This window comes from Leuciscus leuciscus (assembly GCF_965113295.1).
Source record: "Leuciscus leuciscus genome assembly, contig: HAP1_SCAFFOLD_374, whole genome shotgun sequence".
In the NCBI taxonomy this organism is placed as follows: Eukaryota; Metazoa; Chordata; class Actinopteri; order Cypriniformes; family Leuciscidae; genus Leuciscus; species Leuciscus leuciscus.
Window position 1 is genome coordinate 1 of NW_028118365.1, and position 19,881 is coordinate 19,881.

The window sequence follows — 19,881 nt, forward strand, 5'->3', positions numbered from 1 at the left end:
GGGAATGTATGTTTTCTTTTTAATAAAAGATCAGATAAAATAAGAAAAATAACTTTATCGTTGACACGGAATCACCAGGCTCTGCCCTCGTAATCGAGATAATTGTGAAATAAAATGACTATAATTATTAATATTGTGAATTGAAATAAGATGTTGGGACATTTATGCAGGCATTAAGCAGAAGTCAGGGGGATAGTGTGAAAAATCCCATTACTTTAGATTTGTAACATTACAGATAAGAATTTAACAGTAAAATGTAAGTTATGTCATTATATCATTGCTTAATTTGACATGTGTGTGTCTAATAGTTGTTTTCAATTGTTTTTTCTTTTCAATTCTTTTCATATCATTATTTCTTATTCTTCTATTATTTTAAACAGTATTATCTTGTTTTCCACTCAAAGTAAGGCTTGTTTTTAGAGAATATTAAAATTATTTCCCCCATTATAATATTATTTTCTCGACCAGCACTGATATTTAAAACAAACAAAAACAAACAATGGATCTAGCAAGCTAATAATTGTCTCATATTTTTCTGTTTGTTTTTCAGAGTTCTTTGAGTCTCTCTATAACGTGGGAGAGATGATTGGATCCGGAGGATTTGGCAAGGTGTTCCTGGGAACACGCAGATTTGATGGCAAAAAGGTCAATCTTACTTAATTGTACAAACATTTTGCTCTTGCAAAACACATTTAAAACAATGTACAGATGGTTTAATACTTAGTGCAAGGTCAGGCGCTTGAATACTGTTAATGTTACTGAAACTGGGTTTTTGTTTTGCAGGTTGCCATCAAGCGGATACGCAAGATAGACAACGATCGTTATCTTAATATTGTAAGTTGGCCAAAATCTGAATGTGTATTGAGTTGTTTAAGTGCAGATTACTGTAGTTAATACACCTGTAGGCAGTGTTGGGAAAGTTCACTTTCTACATGAACTAGTTCAAAGTTCAGTTCACAATTTTAAAATGAACTAGTTCAGTTCATAGTTCATACTCAAAATTTTACTCTGAGTTCACAGTTCCAAAAATGAACTAGTTCATAGTTCTTTTTTTCCATGTTGCTGCGAGATATAATTTTTCAAAATGATTGCCACTGCCCATATAGAACCACAGACAATTATTTTATCAGTTTTAACACTGAAGCTATGCGTCAGATTTTTCCCATCCTCACCGACCTTGTCATAAAACTTGTTTAAATGATCATACGACGCCTCCTTGCTGCTTTTCGTTTTGATTTGTAACGTAAGTGATGAGTCGTTCATGAACGATCCATTCATTGCGTTTGTCACGTGACAAATGAACGAAAGACTCGGAAGGTAAAGTAATTATTTATGTTCCCTGTAAACGATTTTTGACTGCATTATAATGATTTCTTAATTCAGAATATGATCAAGATTGCGTAGGTGGATGTGTTCTGGGAATTTGCCAGTTAATAGTATAACATTTAAAGCCCATTAAATGAATGAAATGACTCGAAAAAAGATTTGTTCATTTTGATGAACGAGATCGAACAAGAGAGTCAGTAGACACTGGTGGCTGGTGTTGCCAGATTGGGTGTTTTTTCCACTACATATTAAAGGGTTAGTTCACCCAAAAATGAAAATTCTGTCAGTAATCACTCACCCTCATGTTGTTCCAACCCCGTAAGACTTTCGTTCATCTTCGGAACACAAATTAAGATATTTGTGATGAAATCTGAGAGCTGGCTCACTCATCCATAGGCTTCTATGGGTCAGATAAAATTTGTTTTCTTCAGATTTTTACCCAGCTAACCTTCCATCTGCTACTTCTCTCTAGCCTGGGAATCCCAAACCTCTCGTTACAGAAGTGGCGCTGCTGCTGATGATGATGAGGCAAGAACCCATAAGCCCCTTCGTCATACAGCTATACGAGTGGTTTGAAGATCCTAGAGGTTTCACTCTGGTTATGGAGTATCCCAAACCCTACGAGAACTTGCTGGACCTCATCACTCGTTTTCATCATTTGTCTGAAGCAACAGCATGGGTCATCATGAGACAGGCTGTGCTGGCAGTGCAACACTGCATCCATCGTGGCGTTTTCCATAATGACATTCATGCGCAGAATTTCCTGTTGAAGAAAACCCCGCTACAGCTCAAGCTGATAGACTTTGGCGGCGGTCAGCTGTTTAGTAGCGATGGCTACAACAGCAAAATATACATTGGTGAGCATTCTGGGAGTGTGGAAACCTGAATGTAGTGACTTACTAATTATTTGATGCTTTAAAAAAAAAGCTCAACAATGTGCAAATGTCTTTCTTCCAGGAGTTGCGGATTACTGCCCACCTGAAGTCTTGACAGAGCCTCGATTCCACGCCGTCCCAGCAAATGTCTGGTCTCTAGGAGTGTTGCTGTACCAGATGGTGAACGGATGTTCTCCTTTTCACGATAGAACGGAAATCACACGAGCCAAAGTTACATTTGAGAACCCCGAATTATCCAAAGGTGAGTGAATAATATTGATAACATTGATAAACACACACATAAAGCAAAGGCTTTGTACAGAAACAGTTAAAGGTGAAGTATGTAAGATGTTTTATATATAGCTCAACGTATAGCGAGAGTTTGGCGCGAGAGCCGTGGGAAAAGAAATGCCGCTTTAGTGACAGAAGTGAAAGCCAAAATTCACTGCATTTATTCCTTCAAAGATTAAACCGCTCATGAACACGTCAAAGTGAACAGAGCATTGTGATGCGGAAAGGCACATTTTCATAAAGACAAGCGCAACACAGCTGAAATTATTACTAATATGTTGGACCTGAAACATGCCTTCACATGAACCAGTAAGAGCTGCGTTTGTGATGTTTGAGTCGGGGAAGACGCGATGCACGGAAGAAGGGGCCTTTGCAAGAAAATATGTAATATATGTAAAAAAAAATATATTTTTGAAAATATGCTTTATTTTGTCATTTATTCCACTCGCTGCCACTAGTGTCGCAGAAACGACATACTTCACTTTTAAACTAACGATAAGGAACATTTTACAGTATATTAATCATGTTTTAGATGCTGTTTTCAAAAATGCCAGGTCACATGGTCATGACTAACCAGCTCTCTCCTTATTGTACAGAATGCAGGGATTTGATTAGCCAGTGTCTAGCGTGGGATCCAACTAAACGCCCGACGTTAGAGCAGATGTTACAACATCAATGGATTAGTAATGGTCTACAGTAGATTGGAGAAGTTCAGGAGATTCACTCCCATCAGTTTCAGGTGTGAGGAAGTGTAACAGGCAGAGAAGGATTATTATCTTTTGTCTTAAATTCTGGATTATTTGTAGTGAGATTTTCAAATGTGTGTTCATTGTAATGTTCTTGTTATAGTCAAGTCACCTTCATTTATATAGCGCTTGATACTATACAGATTGTTTTAAAGCGGCTTCACTGTAGTAAACAGGAGAATAACCGAATCAGTGAACCAAGCAGATTTCAATTCTGTTCTAGCTCTAAAAAATCATTCATGAGTGACTTGTTCATATCATCTTTCTTTGTATTGGATAGGAAATCACAGCTCACAGGCGGCTGCTCTGCGCGGGTGCGTCCGACTACCACGTACCCGGCCGTCAGCGGAGTTTTCTGCACCACGGACTAGTTCGCCGGTTAGCAACCTACAATGCTCTGACAAGAGGTTTGTGTTTAAAAACTCTGGCCAACCAGCTTCTCATCAGCCATTGTCTTTCTCCATCCGAACTATTATTTTTCACCGGTGGGTAACTGATGTTAAAGCAAATGACTCTGATGAAAATTAAAATAAGTCTAAATACGTTTTAAGTGCATCAAGACTTTTAATAACTATTCTCCTGTTTATTGGAAATGTTGAGCTAAATCCCGGGCCTGACTCAAATACTTTTTTGACAACTTTAGGCATATTGCATTTGTGGGGACTATATGCATTTGCAAACTTTACCAGATTTCTTACCGCTGTACCGCAACACAGCGTATGTTTTTACCGATAACTCGCAAATATTTTCCCCATTCTAGACTTCCAACCCCGATTATCTTTACTCCCCCATTTTTTCCGATCTTACCCTCTGAAGTATCTTCTTCTAGTCCTTTAGTCAAAACAGTTAAAGTACAAAGAAGAAGACCTCATCCAAGAAAAAGTCCAACTAATTTAAGTCAACTCGGTAGCATCAGAGGCTTTAAGATTTGCCATTTAAACACCCGAAGCCTTGTTCCCAAACGAATTTAAAATCTTGCTTGCGCAGTCGAAAGCACATGTAATGGCAATCTCTGAATCATGGTTAACTCCTAATATTCCAGATTCTTTTATGAATTGTATCGTAAAGACCGCATTAGCAAGACCGGCGGCGGAGTGGCCTTCTATGTGAGTCGGAAATATGCACACTTAATATCAAAGTTTGAAACCGAAACTGAAACATTAAAACTGATCGTACATTTTACACCTCAACATGCAATTACCATTATTGTCACCTACAAACCCCCTAATGTCAGTGAAAGTTCTTATCTATCTCAGCTTTCTGACATAATTAAATCTGTTACATCAAAGGAGCTTGTAATTCTGGGCGATATCAACCTTGACTGGAATGATAGCTCATCAAAATCTTTAAAAGCTATTGTAATGAAACTCGGACTGTATAAATTAATTAAGGATCCAACAAGAATTGGCAAAACACGCAGCTCCATTTTCACATTTAGCTCCTAAACTCTGGAATGGCCTTCCTGATATTGTTCGAGGCTCAGACTCGCTGTCCCAGTTTAAAACTAGATTAAAGACACATCTCTTTAGCCAAGCATTCACATAATACTTACCTTTTATTCTACAGTTGAAGAGACGACGCGACGCCTGTGAAGAGACGACTCGACGCCTGGGAAGAGACGACGCGACGCCCGGGAAGAGACGACTCGACGCCTGTGAAGAGACGACTCGACGCCTGTGAAGAGACGACTCGACGCCTGTGAAGAGACGACTCGACGCCTGTGAAGAGACGACTCGACGCCTGGGAAGAGACGACGCGACGCCTGGGAAGAGACGACTCGACGCCTGTGAAGAGACGACGCGACGCCCGGGAAGAGACGACGCGACGCCCGGGAAGAGACGACGCGACGCCTGTGAAGAGACGACTCGACGCCCGGGAAGAGACGACGCGACGCCCGGGAAGAGACGACGCGACGCCCGGGAAGAGACGACGCGACGCCTGTGAAGAGACGACTCGACGCCTGGGAAGAGACGACGCGACGCCTGGGAAGAGACGACGCGACGCCTGGGAAGAGACGACTCGACGCCTGGGAAGAGACGACTCGACGCCTGTGAAGAGACGACTCGACGCCTGGGAAGAGACGACGCGACGCCTGGGAAGAGACGACTCGACGCCTGTGAAGAGACGACGCGACGCCCGGGAAGAGACGACGCGACGCCCGGGAAGAGACGACGCGACGCCTGTGAAGAGACGACTCGACGCCTGTGAAGAGACGACTCGACGCCTGTGAAGAGACGACTCGACGCCTGGGAAGAGACGACGCGACGCCTGGGAAGAGACGACTCGACGCCTGTGAAGAGACGACGCGACGCCCGGGAAGAGACGACGCGACGCCCGGGAAGAGACGACGCGACGCCTGTGAAGAGACGACTCGACGCCTGGGAAGAGACGACGCGACGCCCGGGAAGAGACGACGCGACGCCTGGGAAGAGACGACGCGACGCCTGTGAAGAGACGACTCGACGCCTGGGAAGAGACGACGCGACGCCTGGGAAGAGACGACTCGACGCCTGGGAAGAGACGACGCGACGCCTGGGAAGAGACGACGCGACGCCTGGGAAGAGAAGACGCGACGCCTGGGAAGAGAAGACGCGACGCCTGGGAAGAGACGACGCGACGCCTGTGAAAATTTATACATGATTAAACAACTGTAGTTTTGTATTTTTGTATCAGACTTTCTATCTTTCCTACTAACTGGAAAACAGCACAAATTACTCCAACTTTAAATCTGATGATCACACCCTTGTTTCTGTCATGAATTTGAGGATGAACCCAAGCGCAGACATGATGCTTGACACACAGTTTATTTATGGACAAAAAACAGGGAAAACAAATCCCACAAGGGGGCAAAACATGGACAGGACAAGGAGTGACTAAACTAAACTAAGACTTGACAGATAACTAGACGATAAACCAACAGCAAATACAGAATCAGAACTTTCTCTAGACAATACTCTTGCCAGGATACTCACAAGGTAAGATAGGCAAGGCAAGTTTATTTATATAGCACATTTCATACACAATGGCAATTCAAAGTGCTTTACATAGAAGAAATTAAAATAATAAAAAGAAATAAGAATAATTAAAACAGTTTAGAAAAATAAAATAAAATAAAATACAGTACTTATAAAAATAAAAAAAGAATATTATTATAGATCTTTCCTTCAAAAGGATTCCCTTAAGACTTAAATCTTTCAACCTTCTTTTAACCTTCAATCTTCTTACGACTTCCATCTATCAACTTTCCTTTAACTTTCTTTTCTCCCTCATTTACTCGCACGTTCACATTCTTTCTCAGACGAAAACTTTAATATCGTCATTTAAATACTGTTCTACTTTCAAACCCACATTAATACACGTCACTTTCACATTATCACTTTCTTTTACACCTTCTGAGTGGGCATTTACAGTTACGGGCTAAATGCCCTGCTGACCATAATTAAAACCCTCTCTGTCACCTTGCCTATAGTTTGATCATTGAGCTTACTTTTGAAAGCAAAACAAACAGTCGGACGAACAGCGGCACAGTGCTCATTCAGTAAATGCATAGCTAAACAGAAGTGTTTTGAGTCTGGATTTGAATGTGACCACTGTAGGAGCACATCTGATCTCTTCTGGAAGCTGGTTCCAGCTGCGGCTGGCATAATAGCTAAAAGCAGACTCGCCATGTTTAGAGTGAACCCTTGGTATATTTCTAGCTGATATGATCTGAGTGATCTGTTGGGTTTATATTCAGTGAGCAAATCAGTAATATATTGAGGTCCTAGGCCATTGAATGATTTATATACCAGTAATAATACTTTAAAATCAATCCTAAATCTAACTGGGAGCCAGTGTAAAGACCTGAGGACTGGTGTGATATGTTCATATTTCCTGGTTCTGCTCAGAATACTAGCGGCAGCGTTCTGTATGAGCTGCAACTGTCTTATGGCCTTTTTGGGAAGGCCAGTGAGGAGTCCATTACAATAATCCACCCTGCTGGTGATGAAAGCATGCACAAGTTTCTCTAAGTCTTGTCTGGAAACAAAGCATCTAATTCTTGCAATATTTTTTATTTAAGCTCAATCTTACTGTACTACGGCAGAGAAACACGGAAACGCATAGACCTGGCATGAATATAACATCTTCTCAGAGTTTCTCTCCTGACATATAAGAATAAAGATTTTTCTTGCCAAGATAACTGGTGTCCAGTCCCGTGAATCAAATAATAACGGGGAAAAGGCTTAATTCCAAGTCTACAGCATCAAATAAAATTTACAAAAGTAAAGTCTACTTTAAAGGTGACATATTATGCCCCTTTTCACAAGATGTAATATAAATCTATGGTGTCCCCAGAATGTGTCTGTGACATTTCAGCTCAAAATACCCCCAGATCATTTATTATAGCTTGTCAAATTTGACCCTTTTTGGGTGTACCTGAGTAACAAACGCATGTCATTCAGTGAAATGCCACAACACATTCAGCCTATATTGTTAGATTTTTTGAAAAATAAGTAGATGTTGTGAATAATTGTGATTAACTTTGCTGGTCAAGCTCATTCAATAGTTGAATCACTTATATTTCCCACAGGGGGCGCCATAACTAAAACAACTATACAAAACAATACATTGTTGAGTGACATTTAAACTAGAAGCAGAACACTCCCCGCCAGACATCCTAAGGATGTCTCATTTAAGTCTTAATTTTCCTTAGGGAACAGAAGAACAACCTCTGTAATTGGTCTGAGATACTTTACTTCCTTTCCAGATCCATTTTTTGTAACTTTCAACTGAACCTTGCGTACTCTCCCATCAGTGCTTTAAATACTTGGGACACAAGAGCCATAGGCCACTTGTTACGAGGGCTCTGATTGTCTTTTAGAAGTACAAGATCTCCTTCTTCAAGTTTAAAAAAGGCAAGCAGTTTCAAAACATAAATCATATAGGCTAAATGGGGAATCATATTAAATACAACAACTGTGTTATATACTGCTACTGTGTATAATTTCTCCTGTTTTTGTCTACTTTATCTCTCTTTCAACACAAGAAGCACAAAGCGGGTTCAGAGGATCCTGAAGACTCCCTGCAATGACGCTGTACCCTCACCCTGAGTCTCAGCTCAAGACTTTCCTTGCTCCTTTTTATAAATAAACCTTAAATAAACCTTAAACTAAACATAAAACAAAACATTAAAATAAAACATTCCAGAGATCCCGAAGACAGATCTCTACTTTATATTGAAGATGACATACTGAGTAATATCTTTCCATGAGCTAATAAACACATACAGTAGACAGTATCCCACACACAAACCCTAAACCCATCAGAGTAGAAGACATACCACTGAAATCATGCACTAAACATTAACTAAACAACATGCAATGCAAAATAAGACACCAGAATCAGTTTTACAGTAAATTACGCCTTGTTAAATCGTTTTTCACTGCATATGGTAAGTAAACCTGCAGTTAATCAGCGTAATTTTTTACGCTTAATATTGTTTAGGAGAAATGTCTTATTCAAGGCAAGGCAATGAGGTAAACATTTGAACCAGGGCTTAAGACCGAAAAATATTGTAATATTTTAGACGTATTTGAACGTTTCTGGTGCATGACCACGCGTCCCGCTTTGCGTTGCACCGCACAGCATTTCCACCCCTTGTCCCGCATGTCGTATATTGAGAAAATGTCCCGCATTTTCATCAGTCTGTTGGTTTTTAATTATCATATACAAAACGTGCATGCGTTATTTTGCCTTTTTAAGAAAGCATTTTATTTATTCTTTTTGCGGCGTAGTTTTCCCCCTACATTTAACAGCGCTTCATCAGAAGTACAAATACAACAGCCGTTTTCTAAATCCTATCCAATGGTTGAAAAGAAAGGAGTAAACACGGTCACTAGAAGGTTGTGACGGCTGTCAATCAAAATGTGGAGCGGTGATTCGTTCCATGTGTTCCCTGTCAGAAAACAAATGGATAATTCGGTAAAGTAAAATTTAAATTCTACAGAATTGATCAACTTGTTGCCTTCTGTGGTTGTTTTAATTAACATCCTTTGAAAGTTTTTGGTTTAAAGGTCCCGTTCTGCGTGATCCCATGTTTCAAACTTTAGTTAGTGTGTAATGTTGCTGTTAGAGCATAAATAATATCTGTAAAATTATAAAGCTCAAAGTTCAATGCCAAGCGAGATATTTTATTTAACAGAAGTTGACTACAAAAAACGGCTCGATTGGACTACACCCCTCTACTTCCTTCTTTAATGATGTCACTAGAACCGTTTCTTGACTAACCTCCGCCCATAGGAATGCTCCCTCAACTCTACTGGCTACTTGCGCACTTCTTATAACTTAGGCTACTGTGTTTACTCAGCTCTTACCGTGATTTTCTGAAGTAAAACTGACGCTTTATCTTTTGTGTGATGTACAATAAACTTTATTAAACTCATCAGTACATGTTTGATCATCATTCAGACAGCAGACTTGTAGGCTATTAATAAATAATGGATACATAGCCTACAAGCAGATGACAAATACGTTATAATAACCGTAATTAAACTACTAAACCATACCTGTTTCATCTCTATACAGCACTCTGACTCTGTAGGCATTATTGTCCGACTCGAAATGAACGCCGTTACTGAGAGTTTCTGATATTATCATCATTCCGTGAGATGAATTTTTCCTGACAGACTGAGCGCGAGCTCATGAAGCTCCGCCCCCTGTGTCGTCCAGCAGCAGCTCATTTGCATTTAAAGGGCACACACTGAAACAGCTCGTTTTTCTGAGCCCCAAAAAATGTCAATTTAAACATGCTGTAAAAAATGATCTGTTGGGTATTTTGAGCTCAAACTTCACATACACACTCTGGGGACATCAGAGACTTATTTTACATCTTGTGAAAAGGGGCATAAAACGGGACCTTTAATATATTCTTAATGGTCCGTGTATCATCTGATCATTTCATTTGGAATGGAATAACGAGAAATGAAAAGACGGATCGTTTATTCGTTTAGTTTAATAACTTAGTTTAGTTTAGTTTTAGTTTAATAGATTTCGGCTCGATTTCAAATTTTTCGTTTGTTGTTTACAAATTGGTTTATGGCTTTGATATTTCGTTCGCACATGTGGGCGGAGCTGAAACGGCCCTTTCATCTGATTGGTCAAGCCGCTTCGTCTTCAGTACAGCCAGAATAAGAGTCCGTACGGCACACTCAAATCCCACTTTAATAAGCTTTTGCACCACTCGCTGACATTTGATGCAGAAATATGTTGCTGGGAACACAATTAGTGCTGCTGCGATGCTTCGCTTCTAATGTACGACACTTGAGAGATCGCAAGCCATAGGCTACAATATGCTGACATGGAGTTTGGTGTTTTATGTATTATTTCTATAGACTCTAGTCTAGAGCAACGTATGATTTTTATTTTTTTTTGTACTGTAGGTGAGGTCCTATATGTCCCTTCGATAAATGAAAATAGTTCAGTATCTCTAAACTTAAAATGTAGGCTAAATGTTTTTTTTTTACTCTAGGCTATAATTACTGTATGAGCATCAAAAATAACATAATATACATGACCATGATAACATGTCTAACCTTTGTCTCTCTCTCTCTCTCTCTCTCTCTCTCTCTCTCTCTCTCTCTCTGTGTGTGTGTGTGTGTGTGTGTGTGTGTGTGTGTGTGTGTGTGTGTGTGTGTGTGTGTGTGTGTGTGTGTGTGTGTGTGTGTGTGTGTGTGTGTGTGAGAGAGAGAGAGAGACACCTGAATAAATTATTGTGAAAATAGATAGAAATGTAACAGTATGACTGTAAGCGTTGAGTACTCAGTTCACACAAATAGAATGAGATAAAAAAAGATAATTGAATCAGTTGAACTTGTAGGATACTGAATACCTCACAAAATTATCAGGGTTTGAGAGTAACAGTTGGATTGCATTTCTAATCCAAAGTAAACTATTAACATTTTTTTTTATAACCAGTAATTTAGTGTATTCTAGCCTATAACGTTAACAGTACAGTTCCTATTCATATTTCAATTTAAGGCCTGTAATACAAGAATAGCAATTCATGAATTGTGATCTGAGGAGAGTTTCTGCAGTGGTTCAAATTAAAATAAGTGTTAAACAAATAATTCAAAATTAACTGGATCATGATGCTTTAAGTAATTAACCGAATACATTAATCTACAAATTACATTTAACAGATTTTATCATATGTAATACAATTTAAAACCAAGCCTTTTAACACTGTAAATTATAAGACAGCACTTTTTAAGTTATTATTGTTACATGCTTAATTGTTTGATGTTTCTCTGAGATTTGCTAATTTCTTTCAAGGTATTATTTATTCCCACTGTTTTATGCATATAATGTTTGTCCATCAAAGCTCTGGTAGTATTTTCTAACAACTAAAATACTTTCTTTACGTTGTTTTCATTTGTCATGAACTCTATATTTTAAGATGTACTATTGCTCTCTGTTACATATTTTGTCCCAAAAATAAATCAGCTACAATGCGGAGCAGACACAGAAATGAAGGGGTTACACCATAAAACATCCACAATGCAGAACGAATACAAAAACACACACATATAGGCCTACACACACACAACACCATGTTCAGGTTTGACTGTATTGTAAAAAACAATGATACTTCAGATACTTTGACTAAAGATTTTTTTATTGTTATAATAATGATTTTATAATGTCTAAACACAAATCTAAATGAAAACTTGTGAAAAGATGAATACCTACAATATGATGGAAACAATGGAAATGGCAAACGAGCCAGTGAGTGATGCGCTGCAGCCATCTAGTGGCTGTCCTTGAAATGTCATGTTATTTTAATTTTAAATGTGTTTGCTTTCCAGTAGATGGCAGCAATCTTCCACTAAAACATGGCACATTGTCCATGCTATCTCCATGAACGAAAAAAAGATTTTTTTTTTGCATACGAAAAGTTACATTAGGTATGTTTTAAAAAAAAATACACTTGTTATTAATTAGTCCTATGAGTTATGAGCTCAGTTTGTAGAAATTATACTTGGAATAATACTTAATTAGGAAGAGCACACAGCAGCTTCTGGTGTCACACACACACACACACACACTCACACACACACACACACACACACACACACACACACACACACACACACACACACACACACACACACACACACACACACACACACACACACACACACACACACACACACACACACACACACACACACACACACACACACACACACACACACACACACACACACACACACACACACACACACACACCGGGAGCGCAGTTCCTCAACTAAATGTCTCGCGTAAAATCCGGAGTGTAGGTATTAAATAGGGTAATAAAAGGCTATTACACCCACGATAACAAACACATTTGCGCATGCACATAAAACACCGCAAACTTATTTCTGTGGAATAGGCGATGCAAGATTATTCTTTATAACATTTGCAGTAGAGAAATCAGGTGTTTCATTTGTCTAATCTTCATTCAGTAAATGCATACAATATTTAGTTTGTTAGTAATGGATTGCACGACTCGACTATTGATTGAATCAGTCGTTGTTTAGCAACTTAAAAAAAAAAACGAAATGAAATTGCTAACTTCTCCACTGATAAATAATAACTTTTTTTATAGGCTAATAAGCATAAAATTGCATATCGGCATTTATCTCCAAACATACCAGACCATCTTACTCTATCCGACATCTTTGTTGAATTTTCGATTTTGCGGTTAAATAACAAAAATGAGGTGTTATTTAACAATGAGGTGTTAAATAACAAAAATGAGGTGTTATTTAACATATATTTCCTAAAATTAACAGTAAGGCGCAGTTATTAAAAATAACAGGTTAATCATGTTGAAATTTGGGTGTAAATTAACAGAAACATTTACAGTTTTTCTCGATTGTTTACACACATTTTCTGAAAGCATGCCTCATATTCTCAGAACTCTACACACAAATCCAAAAACACACACACAATGGGCAAAACCCCTCAATGCTCCTGCAAAATGAAACTTTACATTCAAAACAATGTTATTTCTTCTCAAAATGGTATTTTGTTTTCAAATGACACACACAAACCATCATATGAATAGACATTTATAAGAACCAGTTGAACACTGATGTGCTCAATGTAAAACACTATGATGAATGGAAAACACTTCTTCTCCATTCATCATAATGACTTAGGCCTTTTTTTGTTCAGTGTTACACTTACTAAAGACATACATACATAAGTGTGTTGTAAAATATTTGAGAATATTGTTTTTATACTCAGAACACACAAATACATGCACTCAAAAAAATGACTCTTTGGTTGAACATGATTTAATCATGGACAGTGGTTCCACGTGATTGATTCAAGTTATTCGAGCACGATTGAATCAGGTTATTTGGACAAGACTGAACCAAGTTATTTGGACATGATTAAATCAAGTTATTTGGACACGACTGAATCAGGTTATTTGGACAAGACTGAATCAAGTTATTTGGACATGATTAAATCAAGTTATTTGGACGAGTCTAATTTTAATTGAGTTTACTCACTTCGCTTAAGTTTATCCAACATGAAGTATTTGGGTTGAGATAGCATGGTTCCATCATGTGGAACCACTGTCCATGCTTCAATCATGTTCAGCCAAAGAGTTATTTATTTGTGTCTATTTAATAGACACACAGAGTTAAAATAACATACAATCAACCTAAATATAGCTTTTCTTTTAATACATACGATGTTGGCAGTCTAAAGATGGTACTGATTGCATCACTAGCAATCCCATTGGAGTTGCTTTTAAAGCAACTTGAATTCTTAGCAGGTCCTTCACCGAAGCACATGCTCGACACTTTACCACAATGGTAACTCACCCATAAACACCTACATATAAGAAAGTTGTTTAAAATACCAACATAATAGAATATTAAACATTAACAAGTCTCCCTATTTTCTCATCTTTCTTACATTTTTCTTATCAAAGAACACTGGTACAAAGCAATTACGACAGACCAGGAGGATATTCTTATTTAGTATTTATTGATATACAACATTTACTTTACAAAACATTCTCAGGCATAAAACAAAATCAGTGGGCTTTATAGTAAAAAAAATATATATATAACATTAAAACAATATTATCAGACTTTTTCACCAAATAAGTGAAAACTGCACAAACAAGGAAATATGCTTGTTTAAAATGTGTAAATATAAAATAATATTATACTAATAAAATAACTGAAACAGACTGGGCCATTTTTAAGTAAAATGTTTCCTCTAGATTCAACAGCACTTTATGAATAAACTTTGAGAAGTTAGTGTTCTCTAAATAAGGGCATAAATAAGTGCAAAAAACAGCAGCAGTGCACTGACCAAGACTTGGTAGACATCACCACCTCATCTTCAATCAAAACATCCAGTGAGTTTAAAGACAACGTTCCTCCTCACCAGCAATGATGGTGACTGCTGCACCTGGTCAAACTCCTTTTTCTAAATGCATTGAAAGACAAAAAAGAAAGTGTTAGTGTATGTCACCACATATCATAAAAACGACCCTTGTGAGGGCAGACATTTAAATTTTCATAAATTAAAATAAAGGCGTGAAGGATCAGAGTAGTGTTTATTCAGTAGGGTTTGTGCCCATTTAAAACCCTGTAGTACTTTAAACAACACGTCTTCCAGTTTGTCAGAAGGATTTTATTGGGAAAAAATGTCAGGGGTTTATCGGTTGAATGTTCTAATCTAGAGCATAAAAAAAAAAATCATTAATAACATGTAATTTGGCATCAGTCGGTTCTTTATTACAAAGTAGAAAGTAAAGTGGTACTTAAAAGGGATAGTTCACCCCAAAATGAAAATTCTGTCATCATTTACTCACTATCACATCATACCAAACACAAGAATCTTGTTCAGCTTTGGAACAAATTATAATTTTTTTAATTTTTTTATGTCATGGACCATCCATCAAAAGTCTATAGACAATCAATATTTAGCTTCAATAAGTACATAAAGATATAGCTAATCCATATGAATAAAGCAGTTTTATACAAGCCTTCCAATGGATAAAATATGACAAAAAGTATGAAATATATTATTTATTTATTTTTCTTAAGATGGACAAAATTATGGTTTTGGAACATGAGGGTGAGTAAATCATGACAATTTTCATTTTATTTTTAGGTGCACTATCCAAGTCATACATTTATTTTAATGACATACTGATTTATGCTAAAAAGATAAAGTATTCCTAAGTAAATATAATGTGTCCTACCTTGTGTGTCTTCAAATCATCAGCTGACTCTTCCTTTGAGATAGTAGACATGTCAGGATCGTAGTTCTAATGACATCAATGCCATTTTTGCACTTGAAGGCAAAACACAAAATTATGGTAATGTAACACAATTAAGCAACATTTATTGAGTTTATTTTTATGATTCATAAGACAACTTTCAACGACTGTCTTATGCTTATATTCAACAGATAGCTGAACAGATTCAAAAATGGTCAAATTCATGGTTTTCTCTATGGGAGTTGTAAAATGAGACCATGAAAAAAAAAAAAAAACACATTGTACTGTACTGGTTACAGTCAGTATTTCTATTAGTTTATACAACTTTAAAATGTGTGTGGTTCTGAAAGACCCAAATAACAAATATGAATAACTAAAAATTATTAGCCATACATACCATTCTAGCAACCAAAGGTGCAAATACCCATTATTGATATTATTATTAACAATATTCAGTAACCAATAATTGTCATTAATGCTTTAAAAACGCACTGAACCATCAACCACACCACACAACATTATTATAATATCTTTGATCGATGCCATGAAAATGAACAGAGTGCAAAGATAGATGATTAAACTAACAAACATGTGCAAACTTAGACACATACCTTTTCGTTTGATGTTTAATTCTGTTATGGCGCGGTGATCTCTTTCAGGCATAAAATCGTGGATTCTGTCATAAATTCATCCGTATCAGTCGACATAATAAAACAGTTGTTAAAAATGTTTCTAATCAGACTGATGCAAATGGTCGAAAAAGTTAACTTACCTGTTTGTTTGCCGTTTAATTTAGTTGATGGCGCGGTCATCTAGGCTTAAAATAGTGCAACCAGGCCATAAATACATAACGTTCAACCAATATAACAAAACTGTTGGCTAATATTTTTTCTAACAACACTGATGCAAATGGATAGATGAGCTAAGTTAACAGTTACCTGTTCGTGTGCTGTTTAATACAGTTTATGGCGCGGCCATCTCATTTAGGCTTACAATCGTGCATTCTGTCAAAATAACACATTAGTATCAACCGACATCATAAAACAGTTTGATAATATTGTTTCTAATAACAGTGATGTAAATGGATGAACACGTACCTGTTTGTTTTAAGCTTATATTCCAGTTAATGGCGTGGCGATCTATTTGAGACATGCGCAGCATTAACGTATTTTATGAATGTTGCCGCCAGGATATGCAAATTGCGTCACAACAAATTTCCGCTTCCTTTAGGTTGAGAATGTGGTTTGTTTTCAGGCTGTTTTGACATTCAGTCCGGCTGACTTTATAAAAACACACATTTTATATGTGTGATTGACTTTTACTAAACATTATTTGTATCAGTCTGATTTAACAGCAATTTAAGACAAATAACAAACCTAAAAACACCAATAACCATTTAATTGCACTTCTATAATTATAATCAAGCTATAAATTAATAAACAAAAATATTTAAAATAAATTATAAATATTATGTAAGTTATTATATATATTTTTTTAATTCAGTCAACAGTTTGACTGAGCAAAGTGATTGAAACATGTACTTTTAAAATGAAAACTTTATGTTAAACCAACGAGTGACAGTTTTAAGTCAGTTTAACATGACACAATCATGTTGAAATGAAAAATAGCCAAAATGGCATTATTTCAACATGAATTGTTCAGGTAAAGTGAACAAAACTGAAAAATCATTTTTTTGAGTGTGGTAACAAATATATTTTATTTTTCCCTCAAAAACAATGTACACAGTGTACATCCCAAACCAACACAAAGTTGTACATACAGTGTCTACATACAAAACAACAGAAGAATTTACTGTATACAGTTACAGTAAAAAAAAAAAAAAAAATCCAATGTTGGCATCCATTGCTCATTGAAAAGCTGACCTGTTGCCCTTTTATGCTAAAGCTCTGATTGCTAATTGTAAAACTGTGTGACGGGTGTTTGCCCATGTGAAGAGTCAGTGTGCATATCTGAATGGCAGTGTGTTCCTTGTGAAAACAAGAGATTTTCTGCATGAAAATTGTGCCTAAAGCAGAGAATTGTGTGTAGTGTTTTGAAAAAAGTGTGTTTTAGAACTGCAATTTGAGTGTAAAGCAGGAATTGTGCTTGTAGTTTAGCAGAATTGGTTCAGGGGGTTGGTGAATGAGTTACATGTTGTGGTCATTGTGTCTCAAGTACCAGAAAATGTGTGTAAACAATCGAGAAAAACTGTAACAGTGTAGGCCTATATATTACGTATATGTAATAGGCTATATAGTAGGTCTTGTAGCCTATATTATAGGCTCATAATATCATATGATAAGTATTAACGTAAATTATATCATTATCACTTGTCTCACTAGTCTTAATATAACTATTACTGGTTATTAACTGTATTTCTTGTGAATATCTGACTAATACACACATATGGGTCATATTTCTCCCAATATCAAATTAAAGAAATAAGAAGTTATATTTTACTATAACTTGAAATAAATAAAATAAAATCTTTCAGTAATAAAACTGATTCACTATTTCAGTACACATTATCTTGCAACAATAGCCTGCATCCCAAGCATCATCAGATAAAGGTTTGTTTTAATTTTTATGACAGATTTAAGTCCAAAGACTTTTACTATCCTTTACATTTATCAGTGGACCTTTTCTATACAAATAAAATAAAAATATATTTTAGGAAGCTTCTTTGGTGCATTTATTTGGTGCATGTTTCACTATTTGCTTTTGCTATACTTGAAGTAGCCTACACAGAAAAACTGAATCTCTAAATATCTATTCATAAATATTTATTTCTGTAAATTATATTTACATATAATAAACTAACTTTCTGATAGCCTACAGTGTAATATAAAATGGGACTGTGTATGAATGACTATGATTTGGGATTATATCAACTCGACAGTTAATATGCAAATTAATATGCCTTTTATAAATCAATCTGGAAGTCTAATAACACTTAATAAGGCAGAACACCTCATCAATTCTGCTCCAGATGTTTTTCAAAAAATTCTACTACTTTTATAGTGTACTGACATCTAGTGGAAAAAGAACAACATTGTTAGTACAGGTATACATGTACATTTCTTATTGACATCAAACACCAACATTTAGTCATGAGGTAAGGTAACCAAAACCCAACGCCTAATAAACATCATAATGCTAAAGTCCACACAACATTAAATTATAACCATTATACTTTGATATTTTGTTGGTTTTAACTCATGGTATTTAGTAACCAAATCTTCAATACATATTTCAATACAATATTTCACTGTAATAATACTGTTTAATGCTGTGAAATCCTTTTTTTTTTTTTTTTTCACTGTGTTGCTGTGATATTACAGACCTTGTTGTGATATAACAGCAGGTTTTAGATTGCAATATTTTACTGTAAAATAAGAGTTAAATGCTGTAAAATCCAAGGATACTGTAGTTTTGACAGGTATTCGTTGGGATATTACAGGGAAACTTAATTACAACAAGTTACTGTAAAATAATACTGTTAATTATTGTGAAATGCTGGTAATTTCTAACAGTGTAAAATATAGATGTGAACCCTACATTTTTTTTTATTGGATGAATGAAAACCTTTTTTTCAGTGTGTGTGTGTGTATTGTTTTGGAAATATTTTTCTTTCTATATATAGATATGTAAACTGTATATTTATTTATTTGTCAATGACAACACACATTAATTAGCACATTAGGCTAATATGGATATATTCCCATGGAAATTCTTGGTTCTAACAATATATATTTGTAGATCTCATCAAAAGACAAATTAAACCCAATGTAACGTTACTATTGAAATTGATTTCTAGACATCGTAATGTTATTTCTTTCTATAAAATTGTTATTGTAGGCTACATAATATCTTATTTAGCATTGCATTAGCAACCTCTTTCCCCCGTATACGTATCCTATTCTTAGCTTCATTATTGTTAGTATTTTTTCACAGAAACACAGAATGACAAATGAAGAGTTCAGATGCAAAAGCCTCTAAGTGCCATCTGAAATTTTCTTCTAGAATGATCATTTTTATCAATCTCGTATATTTAAGTTCAGTAATTTCACTTAAATGACAATTCATTTTCATTGCCATTTAAGTGAAATTACTGAACTTAAATATACGAGCTTGATAAAAATGATCATTCTAGAAGAAAATTTCAGATGGCACTTAGAGGCTTTTTGCATCTGAACTCTTGAAATATAGTCTCAAGCACCACCGGCAGCCCATAGCCTACTGATTCTCTAAATTCACTGTAAATATAATCTTAATTTGAGTTTCATAAACTCGGCGTTGCGTTTGAAATCCGAATTTTATTATTCTCCATTTTTTCAATCAATACATATTACATAGCGAAAATAACCTG

General features: G+C 36.3%; 1 protein-coding gene and 1 long non-coding RNA gene across 2 annotated transcripts; one reads left to right on the top strand and one right to left on the bottom strand.

Annotated features, from left to right (window-relative positions):
- Positions 1 to 550: 550 nt before the first annotated feature.
- Positions 551 to 4,067, top strand: LOC309491582 (serine/threonine-protein kinase pim-2-like; the record flags this gene model as incomplete). Its single annotated transcript, XM_082190651.1, has 6 exons — positions 551 to 645; positions 784 to 834; positions 1,886 to 2,183; positions 2,284 to 2,463; positions 3,519 to 3,645; positions 4,055 to 4,067. Coding segments are annotated over 6 exons (764 nt in total), but the record flags the coding sequence as incomplete, so codon positions are not given.
- Positions 4,068 to 13,530: 9,463 nt separating this feature from the next.
- Positions 13,531 to 17,212, bottom strand: LOC309491581. Its single transcript, XR_014203192.1, has 6 exons — positions 16,610 to 17,212; positions 16,451 to 16,516; positions 16,285 to 16,329; positions 16,124 to 16,188; positions 15,495 to 15,586; positions 13,531 to 14,713 (listed from the first exon to the last, which is right to left on the bottom strand). It is a non-coding gene; the product is annotated as an uncharacterized lncRNA (long non-coding RNA).
- Between the last annotated feature and the right edge of the window lie 2,669 nt (positions 17,213 to 19,881).